The sequence below is a fragment of the Geotrypetes seraphini genome, chromosome 11 (assembly GCF_902459505.1).
Source record: "Geotrypetes seraphini chromosome 11, aGeoSer1.1, whole genome shotgun sequence".
Taxonomy (NCBI): domain Eukaryota; kingdom Metazoa; phylum Chordata; class Amphibia; order Gymnophiona; family Dermophiidae; genus Geotrypetes; species Geotrypetes seraphini.
The window spans coordinates 51,612,612-51,632,177 of record NC_047094.1 but is presented as its reverse complement, the minus strand read 5'-3'; the positions used below and the strand labels follow the sequence as shown (position 1 = coordinate 51,632,177).

Below are 19,566 nucleotides of genomic sequence, written 5' to 3'. Positions count from 1 at the left end.
GTCTTCCAGATCAGCTGCTGTCACATAACCATGCTCCAGCTGCTGAGAACAATGCGACTGCTGTAGCTGTATACCGTGGCATGATGAACGATTTTCCAGTAGGAATGACGGCCACTGGCAGGAATCTGGTAGATGCTGTTGTTTATACATGGAAGTCTGACCCTGAACCACTCAGTGTTTTTGGGGCTGCACATTTTATTTCCAGTAAGAAATCAAGGTAAGACAGTAAAGGTGTAAGGCGTGAGAAGACAAACTTCATAGGGAAGTGAGAATAAAGAAGTTGAATTTTGATTAATCTTGTGGTGGGTTGTTGGTGCTGAGAACTGTCTTATGGGAAACACAGTTTTGGACCTTGTAATGTTACAGATAAAGACAGAGTCTTCATACCCTTATATAATGCCTGTTATAGCAAATAAAACAGTTTACAATAATAAAAATTATCCTAAAAATAAGTAAAAAGGAACACCAAATTAGGGCAGAAAAGCTGATCAGCAATAGACAAAGAGGGATATTTTCAATAGGACATCTAAGTCCGACTTTGGACATTTCTTGTAAGATGTCCAAAGTCAGAGGCAGACCAAAGGCCATTTTTGAAACTGACAAAATTGCTAGATTTCCCAATTTTTTAAAAATTGCCTACTTAGAAGTCTTGGCCGCCAGGACGTGGAACCTTAGAATGGCCAACTTTATTCCCAATTTTTGACCACAGAAACGTCCAAGTGCAAAACATCCGATGAAATTTTTACATGTGTGTCTTATGGCTGTTTGTAATGCTTACTGTGAATGTGGTATTGTAACCCACTTTGTTAAAGGTGGGATATAAAGTTTCAAGTTTCAAGTTTATTAGTGTATTTGATTAATCGCCTATTAAAATTACTAAGCGATGTACAAAATCAATAAAGAGCAATAAAAAGAAACTTAACAATATACATAGTGGATACATATTATACATACATGAGTCGGGAGGAAAAGAGATTAAAAGTAACAATTTTAAAATTTTTAGTAGAAATAATGGAAAATACAAAAGGAGGGGGTGTTAAAAACCATAGCATTATTAAAAGCATATCCAAAAAGTGTGAAAACTTTCAATTATTAAAAGCGTCATTAAATAAATAAGTCTTTAATAATTTTTTAAATGTAGAGATATCTTTTTCAATTCTAATGTAATGTGGTAGGTCGTTCCACCATTGAGGTCCCAGAAGGAAGGGAGGGAGCACACACTTTGGACAAAGGATAGAAGCAAGGAAGAAAGGAGGAAGGGAGCGTGAATTTGGGATACAGAATGGAGGGAGGGAGGGAGGGGAGCATGAACTTGGGACATAGGGTGAAAGAATGGAGAAAGTAAGGGAAAGAGATGCTGAGGTGGAGAGGGAATAGAAAGGGAGAATTGTTGAGCATGGGTATCTTACTGAAAGGGAAAGAGAGATGATGCACAGGGGAAAGTGAAGAAAGGTGAATTGTTGGGCTCTAAATTTCTTGTACAGAGGTTTGTTTGGGGGGGGGTTGGCCTGCAATATAATACTTACCATTTTTAAAGTTTTACTGAATATACCCAGCACTGTACAGTGGTCATAAGTATTCAGGTATTCAGACCCTTTTGTCATAGAGCTTACAGTCTAAATAAATATCTGGCACAGTGAGAGATAGTGACTTGCCCAAGGTCAAAAGGAATGTTTTGAGCAGTGGCAGATAAAGGATTTAAAGCCTAGCTTCTCTGGTTCTCAGCCAAGATTCTTAACCAAGTCCTCAGGACACACTCAACCAGTCAGGTTTGCAGGATATATACAATAAAAAATGCATGAGATAATTCTGCATAAACTGTATCTATTGTATGTCATGCATATTCATTATATGTATCTTGAAAACCTAAGTGGCTAGGTGTGTCCTGAGGACCAGGATGAGAAGATGAGAAACCCCACTCTAACCATTAAGCCACTTCAGGTGTACATTATGTCCAAACCTTGCTCCAGCCGATTTCTGATGTCACCTGACAATACTGGTGCAGCCCCTTCCTCCAGTTGAGCCCATGTAGGTCAAATTACAGTGTTGTCCTGGTATGCATGGATAGATGATGCCACAATTCTTCCTTTTGTTTTTGTTGTTGTTTTTAGTTTATGACTGCTGTGGTCTTGATTGCAAATGAGGGTTTTGACATTCCATTTTAGATCACAAGCCACAGTTTGGAACTACTGATCTATCATCTTTTAGTGTATACATCAGTGTATATGTGTATTAAAGGAGGAACTAGGCACTAGGAAAGAACAGGTCAGCAGAGCATTAAAAAAAAAAAAAAAAAAATCTGGACCACATATATGCATAGCTTGTTTTAACTTAATCAACCAGCATTATGCGTTTTAAAAAGTGGTGTTGCAGGATTGGCCTTGTTTTGAAATCTGGATTGTAGGACAATACAAATGTGCTTTTACGTTAAATTAAGTTTAAGTTGTGCCACTCCAGCAGCAGGTAAAAAGCTAAATGGATGTCTAACTTTAGCTTCGAATATTCAGCATCACCACTTTAAAGAACAGTGCTGTTGAGAACCATATATCCCCTATTCTATAACCTGGCAGCTACATTTATGCCATCTGTGCACCAAGTGCATGTGCAATTTTGTATAATACTAGCACTTGCTCGCATAAGTGCTAAGTAAGCATTAAAGCCCAAATTCTATAAAAGACACTTAAAGTTAAATGCCTCCCTCCTTGCTCTGCCTGCCATCTGTCTCTCCCCTCCCCTGCCATCCCTCCCTCCCTCCTACCTAACCCTCTCCCCATGGTACAACACTGATCCAACTTCCCCCTGTGTCTTACCTTATCCCTGGTGATCTAGTGGCTTCTTCGGGGGGCAGGAAAAAGCCCAACTCTTTCCTGCCGCTGCCAGTCTAAAGAGTTTCAAAATGTCTGCCGAAACTTCATGCGGCAGCCTCGCTGGATTATACGTATAGCTAAATTTACATTCTGATGATACGACTGATGTATACTATTGTTGGTGGGAGGTATACTGAATTTTGTTAGCTGCCTTCACAAATATTGTTTTCAGGCCTTTATTAAATTGACACAACACATGCATCTATGTGCCTTTCTTGCCCTGTTATTAAATTGCTCTCTACATAACAATTTTTTAAAGCTCCAGAGACACTCAGCTCTCTATCCATTGTCCCACAAAAAAAGGAGTTAGCTGTAGGAGGAACCTGCAGCTGCACAAATAGAAGATAATCAGATTTACAATGAAGAGGAATAATTTTACACTTATATATTTTTTCCTTAGGATACTGTCTTTGAGCCGATGTTCCTGCTGTAACACAAATGCAACTGTGCAGTTTGCTGTTTCAGACCCCACCCCTGGCACAGAGAATAGTTGTCCTCTGAAAGGCTTCTCTGTGTCTCTCGACATCTGCTTAAAGAATCTCAGTAAGAAAACAGTCTGTATCATTATCTGTTTTTGGAGACTGGGTGTGTGAATCCTATGTATCTATGTATCCTATGCACTGGTCACCATACATGAAGAAGGACATGGTACTATCGAAAAGGTCCAGAGAAGAGCGACTAAAATGGTTAAGGGGTTGGGGGAGTTGCCATACGGTGAGAGATTAGAGAAGCTGGGCATATTCTCCCTTGAAAAGAGGAGACATGATCGAAACATTCAAGATAATGAAGGGAATAGACTTAGTAGATAAAGATAGGTTGTTCACCCTCTCCAAGGTAGAGAGACCGAGAGGGCACTCTCTGAAGTTAAAAGGGGATAGATTCCGTACGAACGTAAGGAAGTTCTTCTTCACCCAAAGAGTGGTGGAGAACTGGAATGCTCTCCCGGAGTCTGTTATAAGGGAAAACACGCTCCAGGGATTCAAGACAAGGTTGGACAAGTTCTTGCTGAACCAGAACGAATGCAGGTAGAGCTGGTCTCGGTTAGGGCACAGGTCTTCGACCTGGGGGCCGCCGCGTGAGCGGACTGCTGGGCGCAATGGACCACTGGTCTGACCCAGCAGCGGCAGTTCTTATGTTCTTATGTATCTTACTTCTCTCAGAAGCTACTGTATGAGTGGGAAAAGAAATGTGCCCAGGTAACACAGGTGTAAGAGAATCTTGTGTAGGTCTATCCTGTGCAACTGGATCACTTAACATTGAAGAATGGGAAGGCCAAGTATATGTGGGTCTCTCATGGCTACAAGGGACTGAGATTGAAAGGATGTGGGTGAGGAATGGCATTTGATTGGTGCAGAATATATTGCCAGTTCTTCAAATTTCTTGAAGCTGTATATCTTCTTGTAGTAGCCTGTGCTATTGATGCTTGGGGTTGGAATTGTCATTAGAGGCAAAAGCTCTGTCTACTTCCGTTGGGTCAGGCTTCAGCAGGTATTTATTCTTCTCTAAACAATATCATCTTACCAGCTGAGCTTATTGCTTAAAGGATAAGATACATTTCCTTATCATCCCAATAGACCAGCCAAGATGCTTGGATTAAGCTCTCCTGCCAGAATGCGGAAACTGAGAACTAAACTGTGACATCCATCTTTGAGCACCTTGTGCAGCTTTTGGGTGCTTGGTTTTTCTCTGTATCCAGCAGGTAGTAAGACAGCTTTTTTGGGCATCCCAGAATGCTCTGGTAAACCTAGAGGTAGGTTATAGGGATAGAAGTAGAGGTAGGTTATAGAAATAGTCAGGGACCACTGCTCAGGCAATAGGCCTGATGGGCCGCCGCGGGAGCGGACCGCTGGGCGAGATGGACCTCTAGTCTGCCTCAGTGGAGGCAACTTCTTATGTTCTTATTTTATTCTGCCTGTGTGCTGACCTTGCCTGTGTTCTGATGCCCTGGATCAGAACTTATCAGACTTCCATCCCTACAGTTACCTTATGCCTCTGCCCCTGCCCTTGTCATGTCATTGTACGGTGCCTGGAGTGCCCAAGCTTAATTCTCCACAGAAAACATTTCAATAAAAAAAGAATAGCCCTCAGTTCTTTGACTACACCAGCTGTAATCAGCAGCTTTTGGGGCAATGTTTCAGGGAAGACATAGAGAGGGGAAGAGAGCTTGAAAGTGGCACCTGCCAGTGGTCATTGTCTTCTAGGCCTTTAGTACTTTCAAGTCACATAGTCACAGCGAACCAGGAGCAGGATAAGAGATGCACCATCTGTGGAAGTTGCCAGTTGCTCTTGTCAACAGCAGACCACTGCCGGGAGTATGAGGTGATTTGCACTTACAAGCAGAGCATTCCATCCTCCAAATTCTTAGCTGAAAATGATGTTCTCCCAGAGACAGCAGGTGAGTCATTTTTAGCAGGAACTGCCACTATAATTCAGGTCAGCTGCTGTAGCACTGTTAGTAACCCCCCCCCCCCACCTTTCTTGGTTCCCAACACTGTCACGGCTCTAGATTCAGTGCCTTAGGGCACCTCTCTGTTTAATTTTTCTCTAGTGTTTGTCTCTAGTGCATTAGATACCCTCACAGAATGACCAAGAATCTGAGACTGTCTTCTTCAGGGGAACAGGAGGAAGTAGCCTCAGAATATTCAGGGAGGAGGGGGCTCCTCTATTTTGGATGAGGATGTGGAGGATGCTCAAGTTGATGAGGAGGAGCAGTATGATTCAGACGCTGAGCAGGTTCCACTGAAGAGGACACCTTCATGGTCTGCATTTTTCATAGGGATGAGTTACTCTCCTTAATCCCGCAAGGGTTCTTTATTTTAAAGCTTTCATTTGGAATGACAGGCTCCTACTGTTTTATAAGATCTTCTCCCAGTAGGAGTCCATAAGACTTTCAAGCTCTTCTCATTTCATGAGGCACTGCAGGACAATATCTCTGAAGAGCGGAATGTCCGAGGTGTTCATTTCTGAGTAGGCTGATCCATGGTGAAGCTTTATCCACTAGCAGACAAGAAGAAAGAGAGACTATGCTTGCCCAAAGTAGATGCAGTGGTGTCAGCAGTAACTAAGAAGGCTGCTATTCCATTGGATGGTAAAATGGTGCTAAAAGATTTGTTAGATTATTGGAGGGAAACTCTTTTAAAGCAGGCTTTCAAAGTTTTGGCAGTCTGTGGTGCTTATGTAGCAAGACAAATGACAGGTGGTTCAAGAGCCTTCCAGACACCATGGCAGTCTGAGGAAACAGAGTTTTTGCTGCTGTCATCGTTGGAGATGAATACAGCTTACTTGGCAGAGGCTTTATATGATTTGATTAGAGCATCTGCAAAGAATTTGGTATTGTTAGTTGTGACAAGGAAATGCTTGTGGCTAAGGAATTGGTCAGTTGATATTATCTCTAAGACTCATATCAGTAAGCTTCCTTTTAAAGGGTACCTCTAGTTGGGGAGGAATTGAAGAAACTGCTGAAGCAAGTCTGTCAATCCAAGGCTCCTCAATTACTGGAGGATTATGCCAAAGCTTGAGGCAGGGGGGTGGGGGGGATCTGAGGTAGAGATATAGGCTAGGATGAATGAGTGGTACTCTGAATAACAGATTTTCATTCAAAACTGGTTCTTTTAAGGAGTCAGTACTTAAACACTGATGTAAAGTCTGTACACAATCAAATGATAAACATGTACCAACATAATATATCAATAACATTAAGATAATGAGACATAGAGGAATTATGATTTCGATTATAATGTCAAATATAGTCAAAGGGCATAATAATGTAAGAGTTTCATGAATTATAAGGGCTAATCTGGAGAATTAAGTGGTAAGTCAGCATATTGTAGTAAGGGGCCCCAAAGCCTGTTAAACTTATGCATCAAGCCTAATCTTTCCGCAGCAATTTTCTCATATTTGACTGTCAGGCAAGTAGTGTTCCACCAGACATCATAGGACACTCTTTCAAGGTTTTTCCAATTAGAAAGGATAGTCTTGATCGCAATCAAAAGGAGTAGATGAATAAGGCAATCCTCATCTTTGTGAAAAAAGACAGAAGATTTGACACTTCCTAGGATTATAGAATTGTATGAGAGAAGAAGGGACGTTTGAAGCAATTTGTTAATATCAGATATGACACTGGCCCAGAACTGTTGTAGCAACGGACAATCGAATAGCATGTGTTTAAGTGTACCCGGAGAGGAGTTGCAGGACCAGCATTTATCCGATTCTCCTTTTTTAAATCGAGCCAGACGGCTAGGAGTCCAATAAGCCCTATGATTGAGAAATAAGGATGTTTGGAGGAAGGATGCTGATTTGCATATAGTATGAGTACGTGACCACAGATGTTCCCAATGGTTTTCATCCAATGACAATTGAAAATCTAATGACCATTTATGTTCCGTATCAAGAGGATGTTGGTGTTTCTGAAGTCTTGCATGTTTATACCATTTAGGTGCTTCTTTTTTGAGTGTAGAAAAGGACGTGCAAAGCGGTTGCAGTGTTTAAGTACAAGATATCCTGATCTGTTCTTTCCTCCCTTTTTCTTTTTCCCTCTTCCTGGAAATACTAATCATTTGTATTATTGTTCCCCTGGTTTGGGGCATTACATTACGGATCTGCTATGATTCAATATGCGTCTTAATGCAATGTTTTGATGTTACACATCTGTATTATTTTCTGTTTTGTTGTAAAACCTTAATAAAAACTCATTGAACTTAAAAAAAAAAAAGGAGTCAGGGATTTCCTCACTGCGCCTGCTACCTCCTCCAGAGGTTCACAATGAAAGTTTGCCTTTTCTCTGTAGGAGGTTAGCTAAAGTTGTTTCATCAGAGGTGAGCCCGGGTAAATACAGATCTTTGATTTGCTGGAGATCATTCTAGATGTGTACACCTTAAAGAGGTCATGTATCACTTTCCTGATGCCTTTGTAGTATCGCCTTGTTGGTCTGGGCTAAGGGAGGCAGCAGTCAGGCATACTTTGAACAGACTGAATAGCCACTTGAAGAGTAGTGTTGCAGTTTGGTTCTCAATCTCCATCTGCTGGCAGGAGAGCATCTGGACTGGTCTGGAGAGACTCAGGGAAAATAAATTAGCGGGAAAGATCTAATTTAACCTCGCTTGATATTTTATCTATGAGAATTTTCTTGCCATCTTTTTTTTTTTTTCGCTTTAAATTCTATGGCAGTGGTTCTTAAACCTGTCTTGGGGGATCCACAGCCAGTCGGGTTTTCAAGATATCCCTTACTCTTATTATATGCAAATCTGCCTCATGCATATTAATCAGGGCTATTTTGAAAACCGACTGGCAGGGGGGGTCCCTCAGGACAGGTTCAAGAACCACTGTCCTATGGGATTTATATTCAAAGTGATTTAACTGGGCAGAAAGAGTCCCTGGCTGGTTGAATTGCTTGTGCGGGGCTATCTGCTAATATTCAACAGTACTCTGTGCCGCTGAATATCACCACAGACTGCTAAACTGAGAGCCGGCTATTTTGTGGGCAGTCCAAGAGCAGAGTTGGCACTTATGCGATTAAGTGCCAGTATTCAGGAATATCCATGAATAACAACACTGCCAGCTAAAAAAAAAACAACAACAACCCACTCATCACCACTGGCTGAATATCTACCCCCTACATTTTTCCTTTCTCCTGCCCAGATTGCACCAGGTGGAATGAGGTCCAAGTCGAAGAGGTAATGCAGATGAGAAGAGCCCTAAGCAGATCCATTAGTGATCACTGTTCCTGTGACGCCTCTGAATTCTATTTGCAAGGTAAGAATTAAACCTACTGAATGCCTTCAAAGGGATTACATTATGACCTTCTATAGCACACTCGTGTACACTCATGTGCACATCGGAAACCAAGGAACCATGGCAAAAGGATACAGAAATTCTCCCAGTTTTGCTGGGTGCCTCCGGCCTGATAAAAAAAGAAATTCCAAGGGCTTCCTTTTTTTAAATTTCATCTTCTGACTTCTAGAAGGGAGCATTGAGACAAGCAGTAGCAGTAGAACTGAGACTGAGATCATCTCCAGCGTACCCTGATTTGGGAGTGAGGTTCATTCCTGACATGGTAGGCTTAAAACAAGCCCATTTGAAGACATTACCCTGACATGAAGCACTACTCTACCCAAGCATGTGCTGTTTCCCAATGTACATATGTGCGTAGGCGGCACCTTCCTGCACACACATCCGCATGTGGACCTGTGTACAGTAATTATTACTTGATGATTCATAGTAAACTGCCCTGTGCCAGTTTCAACCATACTTGTGTGTTTCCAGATTAAATGTCCCCATGCAGGCCTAGAGTCTTCAAGGGCTTTAAACCCTGCACATCAATGCTTACCATGATATTATGAACTCGGGCCCTATAGACCTATGCTCACTCATCATCAGGATGGTATAAAGGAGTAAGGTTATAAAGAATTTTTCATGTGTAAAGAGTCCCAAAAATTTAATGGGTTTGTGTATTAAAGAACAATGTGCTTTTACTTGACTCATGTTTAGACATGTTCAGGAACGTAGTATGAGTAGAGTGTTGAAGTATGCATATAGGGGTCAATATTCAAAGTGATTTAACTGAGCAGGAGAGGCCCTTGCCTGGTTAAATTGCATGTGTGGAGCTATCTACTCTGCGGCGTAGTAAGGTGGGGGCAGGGGGTGGACCGCCCCGGGCACTGTCTTCGCAGGGGGGCACCTGCGCCCCCACCTTTTCTCTGCCTCTTCTGTGTACCTCTTTAAATGTTCACTGGCGTGAGCAGCATCCTCCATTTGTTGCTCACACTGGCCTCAGCTCCCTCTTGATGTCACTTCCAGGTCGCAGGACCAGGACGTGATATCAGAAGGGAACTGAGGTCAGCGTGAGCAGCAAGTGGAAGATGCTGCTCAGGCAGGCGAACGTCAAGAGGTACACAGGGGGGGAAGTTGGGGGACACTCCTGTGGCGGAGAAGAGCGGGGAGCGCATGGCGTGGCAATGCCGGTTGCTGACCTCCCTTGATACGCCACTGTATCTACTGATATTAAGTGGCATTTAACCGTTTAATGCCGCTGAATATTTGCACTAACCAGTTAATGCCTTAGCCAGTGATTTTCTGGGCGATCTGAGGGTGGAGTCGGCACTTATGCAACTAAGTGGCGATGTTCAGCACTTCACTGCCTTAAGTTAGAGAAATGAGACCACATAAAACACAGTTCCATCTTTGCCTCTTTTCACTTAGACCAGGGGTGTCCAACCTTTTGGCTTCACTGGGCCGCATTGGCCGAAAAAAATGTTTCTGGGGCCACACAAACGTGCAAATGCTGCAGCAAGACACAGGAGGGAGCTGGCAAGACGGTAAACACCCGGGGGCAGCAGAGGAAAACTCTGCATCGCCCTCGACCGGGGCCACACAAAATACTTCACGGGGCCGCAGGTTGGACACCCCTGACTTAGACAGTTAAATATCACTAATTATATTTAACCAGATAGCGATATCCAGCCTCACAAATGTGGTTTTTCAGTGCCAGTGCCCAGTCATGGCCCACCATTGAATAATCTAGGCATAACACCAGCAGCATCCTAAAAAAAAACCCCACTGACCACTGCCAGTGGCCTATTTACTCTGTAGTGTATAAAATACCTATTGACATACTCTGCCTGTGTACATTTACATCTGCTCCCAAGCATTATAGGTGGGACTGTTTTATAAAAACACATCACTATCTGTAAATAGGCAACCTATAATAAAATTACCCTCAATAAGGGCAGGGCAAGTGAGGCATTAATTTCAGATGCCCATCTAGAAGGAGAACCAAAAGGTGTTTTTAACTCATGATATGAGATTACCAACACATTTTTGCCTGAACGCTTCTAAGGCTTTTTGCCTCTGATAAATATATTGCTAGGTAAAAAGGAAAGAATACAGATATATGAGTTTAGTTTTCTGTTGCACTGAATCTAATGAAGTGTTTTACTAGAGATATATCATTTAATATACTTCATTCCTCACCAGTAGTATACTGAACCAAAATAATGTCCAGTTCAAAGGTGCCACTGCCAACTCTGTGGGGACATTAACACCTCCAGTATTATGTTCAGTTCTTTACTGTATGCAGAGAGGGGTAATGGGTGTTGAATTAGCACCCCCATTCATTTTGAAAAGTTAACTCCTAAAGGTGAATCGTAGTCTCACAGCATTGGCTAAAGCATCAACCATTGTAGAGCCCTAACTCATAGCCTCACCAGTGGGCTGGAAGTGAAGGAAGCCAGCAGCAATATGAGTAGCCAGAAATTGGAACCAGTATGAGAACAGTACTATTGAATCAGAGCAGAGTAGAAGCTAAGAAAGTAAGCACAATTACCAGAGTCCCAGCATAGGGTTGCCATATGACTCAAGAAAAAGGTGGACGGATTGAGACATCCGGATTTTATTTCCATTGCTTTCAATGGGAGTAAAGCCCAGATGTCTCTTATTTGTCCTCCTTACTTCCATTGCTTTCAGTAGAAGTAAAACCCAGATGTCTCACTCTGCCCTCCTTTTTCTGGAGCCATATGGTTACCCTATCCCAGCATCTATCAGAGGTCTAGCCTAATGTGTAGTGAGCAAGGAGGAGAGGTGTAGCACCTGACTGATAAGTCTAGCTACAGCCCAGCTGTGACATGAAGGAAACCAGGGGAGATGCACTCATCAGCATCTCTACCCAGGACTTCAGGATTGCAACTTTTCTTTCTGCTGGATCATAGGTCATGAGCACTATGTTCATTTCATGCCAGATCCTAGACTTCAGGTCGTACCCCTGTGTTTGCTCACCATTAATACATAGACCCTGCTCTACAATATGTCCTTGAAAGCAAACCAATATGAACATAAAATACTGTTTTGGAAGAACTAGGTGCAGTGGGTGTTGAAGTTACAGCATCTTTCCCTGTCTTTGGTTTCTTTTAGCTCTAGATTTTACCTGCACACAGACTAAGATGGAAGTCTTTGGTGAGGCTTGGGTCCGATCTCTGGAGCATCAGCATCTGGTTCAGAGCTGGTACGCCAAATTCCTGTCTAGCCACCATCTGTTTCTTGTGGATGGCAGCTCATTAGAAATTGACCCAGAATGTGCCACACCTATTGAGACACATGATGAGAGAAAAGGTAAGAAAAGAAAGGGAGAGGATCATGGATTTGATATACCACTATTCTGTGGTTTACATTTATTAAATGTGGACACTTGGGTGTAAAATATCTAGAATAGCTGAGTGTGATGTGAACAATGATCTCATACTGATGTGTTCTTTGCTTTTCATAGATCTGAGATGCATTGTTGTTAAAGATATTCTCTTAAAGGTAATCTGCAGTCATAATTAAACCAGACCAGTGACTCTGTGGTGGCATTGTGAGTTGCTATGTGATGAAACCTGGGTTTGATCCGTGACACATTGCACCAGCAGGGTCTGGTGGTGCTGCTGGCTAACACAAATACATTTTTACGCATGATTTGTTCAAAGCAATGCTTTTCAAACATTTTAGGTTGTTTCTTCCACCAGTGACATAGCCAGACAGACACTTTTGGTTGGGCCTAAGCATAAAGTAGGTGGGCACAACATTTTCTCTGCCCTACCCTGCCCCACCTCACAATATAAATACTTTAGCTAATGAGGATTCCCAAGCTATGTCAGCTGAAGATTTCCTCCAAAGGCAGCCAGAATTCCCTTTTACCAAGCTTGGAAGGTAGCAGCAACGTCCCTGAGCCACCAATTTATGCATAGTTGTCAGTGGCTCAGGGATGCTGCCATCAACTGCAGAGCTTGGTAGAAGGACATTCTGACCACCTTTTGGAGTAGGTCTTCAGCTGACAGTTCTTGGGGATCCCCACCAGGTACACCAAGGGTCAGGGCCTGTATTAGACATGCTAGGGTTCAGGTCAGTCCCCTCTCCTCCCTGCCTCCTCTCTGATCTCCCCTTCTGCCATTACTATCACACTGACAGACCTTCAACAAATACAGAACAAAGGATCACAAATTAGAAATAAAAATTTGTAGACAAGAAATGAACTCGAAAGTGGATTCATTTTTGTGCTTAATTTACACCCCAAAAATAGTGGATAGCATATGCAGTTGCAGAATATTCATATAGAGAATTTACACCCCCAAAATAGTGGATAGCATATGCAGTTGCAGAATATTCATGTAGAGAAACACTTCGCTTTACTACTCCCCACAATTCTGTGCCATTGTGAGATTGTTATGCGATCGGCAGCCACTGATAACGGTGCCATTTCCAGAATCTGGCCCACTATGCCTATCTAGGTTCAACTCTGCTGTGCCACATTTCTCCCTCTCTCCCTTCCACCTCCATGTGCAGCATTTTTCCCTTTCTTGCCCCCCCTCTCCCCCCTGTGCTGCACTTCTATTTTCCTCCTCCACCCTGTGCAGCATCCTTTTCCTCCCCTCTCCTTCACCCCCATATCCAGCTATACCTCTATCTTTTACTCATTCCATTGTACAATACTTTTCTGGATCTTCCTCCCCCATCTACTTTAACAAGTGTCACTTTCTTAAAAGAGTTTTTGGCAGCTGCAGCGATTCCCACATGCTGACTCTGGTTGACCTGGAAGCCTCTCCTCTGCCACATTCTACCCAGGCAAAAACAGGATATTGTGTCTGAGGGGAGGCAGGACATGGCAGAGGTGGGTCAGCCGCAGGCAGCATGTGCGAATCGCTGCCACTGCCGGAGATCCTATCAAGAGAGAGACACTGTTAAAGCAAGGAGTAGGACCACGGGAGCCTCTGTGCTGGTGTTGGGTGGATATGAGCTCAAAGTGGATGGGCCCAGGTCTTCCCATGGCCTACACCTCTGCCCTTCACTCTCCTCTCTCTCTTTTCTGTAAAGCTTTTAGGCCTGCAAAAAAAAAGTTATAGTTCAGCCTTTTTATAAATTACAATATAATATATTACAGTTCAGGTTGCATGAAATCAAATACCCTGCCTCCCCCATTTGAAAGCCACTGATCAGAAAATGAGTTGTGGATGAAAACATTGTTTAAATACCTCTGTGGCATAAATGCATAGGAGATGAGCCTTTTACTTGAAAGGAAGCTCTGGAATGAGGGGACACAGGATGAAGGTGAAAGGGGACAAACTCAGGGGAATAACCTGAGGAAATACTTCTTTATGAAAAAATGGTGAATTTGTAGAAAGGTCTCACAGTGGAACTGGTGGAGATGAAAACTGTAACTGAATTCAAAAAAGCTTAGGACGAGTACATAGGATCTCTAACGGAAAAGGAAGGGATGGTAAATGACATGGACAGGCAGTCCAGATAGGCCAAATGGTCTCTATCAATCATGTTCTGTGTTCTTATAGCTGCTGCAGCAGTGATGCGGACAGAAGCAAGAGAGATTAAGTAGCTTTGAATAAAGCAACTAGCCCTCAGGCTCATTAATGATTGAGTAGTCTAGTTCAGTGTTCTTCAACCGCTGGTCCGCGGACTGGTGCTGGTACGCAGAAATTTCCTGCCAGTCCACGGCTGGCACATGCTTCGGGTCTGAGGAGATCAGTGCACAAAGATGATGTGTGAGGAGCCGCCGTACGTGGCTTTGTGCAATCTGCGGCAGTGAGGAAGAGGGAGCCGGCTGCAAGAAGTGAGGAAGACTGCAGGCAGGCAGCATAAAATGGCCAGGTGGGAGCGCTGATATGTTTAATGCAGAGGGGCAGGAAGACAAGAGAAACAGTAGGCTTTCTCAAGGTGTTGTTTGTAAAGAGAGAGCAGGACACCCAGCCTCACCCAACTGCCATGATGAAGGGATGGCACGTTGACAAAGAGGTCAGCGAACAGATGCAGAGGAAGACATCTAATTGAGGCACAGCATGGAGGGAGGGAAACAACAAAAGTAGGGGAAATAATTTTATTTTCAATTTAGTGATTGAATTGTGTCAGTTTTGAGAATTTACATCTGCTGTCTATATTTTGCACTGTTCAGGAAGAAATATATTTGTTTCTTTTCTCTGGGGTTGTACTGCAAGCAGACTCTTGAATCTTTTTTTTTATATTTAAGTATTTTTATTGATTTCAATATTATATCAAGTAAACTTGTACAGAAAGCAAATTTAACCACAACATATTACAATCATATAAATCCATACTTAACAATATTAAGCAGATTACAAAAGAAACTATTATGGTAAAATTAGCTCAAGTCCTCATTGGATCCAAGAATTAATTGTGAGAAAATATTAAGAAAACAATCAAAGAAGAAATGCTATTCCTATAAATTGGGAAGGAAGTTACTATTTTCTTTTAGAGCTTAACCTTGAGTTTTTTTCTTTGTCCAGACGGGACATCGCCAGAAAATTAGTCAAATGTTGAGGTTTAATTGAATGGTAACGGACAATGCACTTACAAGGATGTCTCAAATAAAATGTAGCCCCTAATGAGATGACCACCAGGTTTCAAAAGAAGGAAATCACGTCTACGTTTTTGCTTTCAACATCAGGGAACATTTGAATTTTACAACTGTTAGCCTTAAAGCAGCTGCCTCTTAACTTAAGGGAAGTCTAAAAAAACGTTGCCAAAGAAAGTGGCTAAGGAGAGAGAGAGAGAGAAAGAAATAAAGACAGACACACACACACATATATTCTAGCACCCGTTAATGTATCGGGTTATAAGACTAGTTTATTATATATTATGGTCTTTTACCTTTCCTTACACCATAATAATAGTTTCTGGAATCTTATTACTAACCAGCCAGCATGCTGGGCTATGACAGATTGCATATACAGTACCGTATTTCCCCATGTATAGGCCACAGCTTATACATGGGTTTTACAAACCTGTGCAGTGGGTGCAGCTTCCTTATATAGGGTGGCCTATCTAGACATCATAGATAAGCCACTCCTTTAGATAAGCCGCGGCGCTACTGGAGTCCCCCATACCTTTTAAAATAGCTCCCTCGCTAGACAGCTGCCTCCAATGTTGCAGCCAGCGGTGCAGGGCAGACGCGATCTTTTCAGCATCCAGCCTGACCCCATGCTGCTTCCTCAATGCTTTCCGTCAGTTCTCGCGGATGGAAACAGATTCTGTCATCAACCCCTTCCCCGCTTTACCAAAAATCAGCAGGAGGGCTGCCCACTCAGTCTTGCTACCTGATCCCCACCCCCACCCCAAATTTCCCCACACACCCCTGTACATCTAAATTTCAATGACAGCAGGCCCACCACTGCAAAATAGCAGGCCTTCCCCTCCTGGTGCATCCTGGGATTCATGGGGAGGGGCCTTAGGCATTTGAGCCCTTAGCCAAAAAGGCCTTAGGCCCCTTCCCATGCATCCCAGGATGCACCAGGAAGGAGAATGCCTGCCATTTTGGAATGGTGGGCTTACAAGCAGGAGGACTAGGCATCCCTCATGCTGTCATCACAATTTAAAGGTTTGGGGGGTGTGGATGGGGGGCCAGGGGGCATCTGGTGGCAGGAGGAAGTGGGTATCCCTCCTGCAAATTTTGGGAAAGTGGGACAGTTTGGGGGAGGAAGGTCATGGCAGGAGGGATTAGGCATCCCTCCTGCTGATTTTTATTGAAGTGCTGGGGGGAGGGGTTGCATGAGTGGCAGGAGGGAGTGGGCATTCTTCCTGCCTGTATTTTGGTCCTGGAAGGTCATCAGGGGTGGGGGGACCATCATCGGGGTTGGGGTTAGGGGCTCACAGGTTTGTTTGTTTTTAAAATGGGGACAGATATTATGCTATTAAAAAAAAAAAGAGAAAAAAGCCCCAACAGCTGAGTCGCAGGAGGCTGCTTTGGGGCTTCCCCTGCTGTTCAGGCTTCCCCAAACTGGTTCTGTGCATTTGTCAAAGTTACTCTCACAGTGACAGGATTATGGTGAACCTCTGCAAAAATAATTTGCATGCAAACTTGTTGGACCATCAGTTGCTGTTTTAGAATTGGCCCACAGCGACCGTGTTTGGTGCATCTAGTTCTGAGTGCTTTGGTATTTATGTGGGAGTGCCATCCAAATCCATTCTCGCTGTGCCCTCATTTAATTTAGATAGGCCTGTGCAAAATGTGGAACCTGCAAACCTTAAATGTAGTGATTTTCTTGAGGAATGTCTCTGAATATATGAGGTCTATATTCAAGCAGTTTAAGCAGGTGGGAGAGGCTCCTGCCCACTGAAATCACGTTCAGCAGACTGGCCAATGATATTCAGTGGTACAGAAAGGTGGATATATCAAGAATCTAATAAACATAACCATTGAACAGTGACACTAATCAGCCATCTCATATTCGGCCAGGAAAGGGCATTCTGTGGATGGAGTGGTAAAGAGCCGGATGTTATGCAGGTGCTAGCAATATTCAGTGCAACAGCATAGGACCATATAAAAGGCTGCTAACAATGTTCACTTAGTTTTGAGGATGCTGGTATTGAATATCAGCCAATATATACTGTATGTAGTTTGCGTGTAGCAGTCCACATCTCTTACCCCTGCTCCCATCCCTTCTTCCTCTGCTGCCCCTCCAAATTCCAATCCCCCCGACGGAAGAAAGAGGGAAGCACAGGGGGGGGAGGATGGATTAATGAAGTATTAAACTCTGGAGATAAAGAATACTCACTATATCTGTTGTTATATGTTCTGAATTTAATTGTGGTGGTTTTGAAGTTTAGATAATTTTGTAGCTTGCTCAGGACTGTACAAGGGTAGGTTATAAGTATTTTCAATAAATATCATAAAATTGTTTTTTTGAGATTGAACATTCACAGTGATGTGTCTCATTCTTTTTCCTTGGCCTTGACAGGTTCTTTCCGTGCCTGGGAGCTATCCCTTATTATCCTAGCAGCAGTGGTTGTGGGAGTGGCTGCTGCAACCTTCTTCTTGTATTATGTAAAGAGGTAAGATACATATTCATTATATCATCTTTGCCCTATGTGTTATTTGTAAAGATAATGCTTGTGCAGGAAGTTTAGCACGTAGCAGTGTCTTTGCTTTCAGTGAGTCTGCTGAAAGGCTGCCCTTTTAGTATAGGCATCCTCCATTTAGGCAATCGTGTATACCATAGGGACTGCTTTTTCTATAATGGCATTTGGGTGCCACAATTGCATTATAGAGTACTAGGTGTCTGCCTAGGGTGGAAATATCATAAGGCAAAGCAGCAGTAGAGAAAGGTATCATCTCACCTTCCCTTTCCATTGACCTACCTTTTTCCAGTTGCACCAAAAAGCACAGTTACTTACCGTAACAGGTGTTATCCAGGGACAGCAGGCAGATATTCTTGACTGATGGGTGACGGCACCAACGGAGCCCCGGTATGGACAAATTTAGAGTGATTGCACTCTAAGAACTTGGAAAGTTCTAGCAGGCCGCACCGCGCACGCGCGAGTGCCTTCCCGCCGGACGGAGGCGCGCGGTCCCCAGTTAGGATAAGCCAGCTAAGAAGCCAACCCGGGGAGGTGGGTGGGACGCAAGAATATCTGCCTGCTGTCCCTGGATAACACCTGTTACGGTAAGTAACTGTGCTTTATCCCGGGACAAGCAGGCAGCATATTCTTGACTGATGGGTGACCTCCAAGCTAACATAAAGAGGGATGGAGGGACAGTTGGCCATTAAGAAAACAAATTTTGCAAAACAGATTGGCCGAAGTGTCCATCCCGTCTGGAGAATGTATCCAGACAATAATGAGATGTAAAAGTATGAACTGAGGACCAAGTAGCAGCCTTGCAGATTTCCTCAATAGGAGTGGAACGGAGGAAAGCTACAGATGCTGCCATAGCTCGAACTTTATGGGCCGTGATAGAACCTTCCAGTTATAGTCCGGTCTGAGCATAACAGAATGAAATGCACGCTGCCAGCCAATTAGACAACGTACGTTTAGAAACAGGACGCCCCAATTTATTCGGATCAAAGGATAGAAAGAGTTGGGGAGATGATCTGTGGGGCTTAGTACGCTCTAAATAGTAAGCTAGAGCCCGCTTACAGTCCAAAGTATGCAGAGCCTGTTCTCCAGAATGAGAGTGAGGTTTCGGAAAGAAGACAGGCAGAACAATGGATTGGTTGAGATGGAATTCAGAGACAACCTTAGGGAGAAACTTTGGATGTGTACGCAGAACCACCTTGTCATGATCAAAGACTGTAAAAGGTGGATCCGCAACTAGTGCATGTAGCTCACTGACCCTCCTGGCAGAGGTAAGAGCAATAAGGAAGAGCACTTTCCAAGTAAGGAACTTGAAAGGAGCTGTAGCCAAAGGTTCAAACGGAGGCTTCATTAAGGCGGAGAGAACTACATTGAGATCCCAGACTACAGGAGGAGCCTTAAGAGGTGGTTTCACATTGAAAAGACCCCGCATGAATCTGGAAACCAAAGGATGAGCTGAGAGAAGTTTTCCATGAACTGGCTCATGAAAAGCAGCAATAGCACTGAGGTGGACTCTGATGGAAGTAGACTTGAGACCAGAGTCAGACAAAGAAAGAAGGTAATCCAACAAGGTCTCCACTGCCAGGGACGTAGGATTATGATGATGAAGAAGACACCAGGAAGAAAATCGTGTCCACTTCTGATAGTAACATTGCAGAGTGGCAGGTTTCCTGGAGGCATCCAGAATAGAACGAACGGGCTGAGACAACAGAGTATCACTCGAAGTCAGCCCAAGAGATACCAAGCTGTCAGGTGTAGAGACTGGAGGTTGGGATGCAGAAGGGTCTCCTGATGCTGTGTAAGTAGAGAAGGAAACAATGGAAGAAGAATAGGCTCCCTGGAACTGAGTTGA

At 43.4% G+C, this 19,566-nt stretch overlaps 1 protein-coding gene across 4 annotated transcripts in view; it reads left to right on the top strand.

Annotated features, from left to right (window-relative positions):
* Nucleotides 1-19,566, top strand: part of LOC117369259 — an 89,584-nt gene that overhangs the window by 59,411 nt on the left and 10,607 nt on the right. For all 4 annotated transcript variants that reach the window (XM_033963553.1, XM_033963555.1, XM_033963554.1 and 1 more), the window contains exons 9-13: nucleotides 10-217; nucleotides 3,268-3,410; nucleotides 8,505-8,618; nucleotides 11,772-11,969; nucleotides 17,600-17,693. In XM_033963553.1, coding sequence (XP_033819444.1) covers nucleotides 10-217; nucleotides 3,268-3,410; nucleotides 8,505-8,618; nucleotides 11,772-11,969; nucleotides 17,600-17,693 — 757 coding nt within the window. The remainder of the gene's footprint in view (nucleotides 1-9; nucleotides 218-3,267; nucleotides 3,411-8,504; nucleotides 8,619-11,771; nucleotides 11,970-17,599; nucleotides 17,694-19,566) is intronic.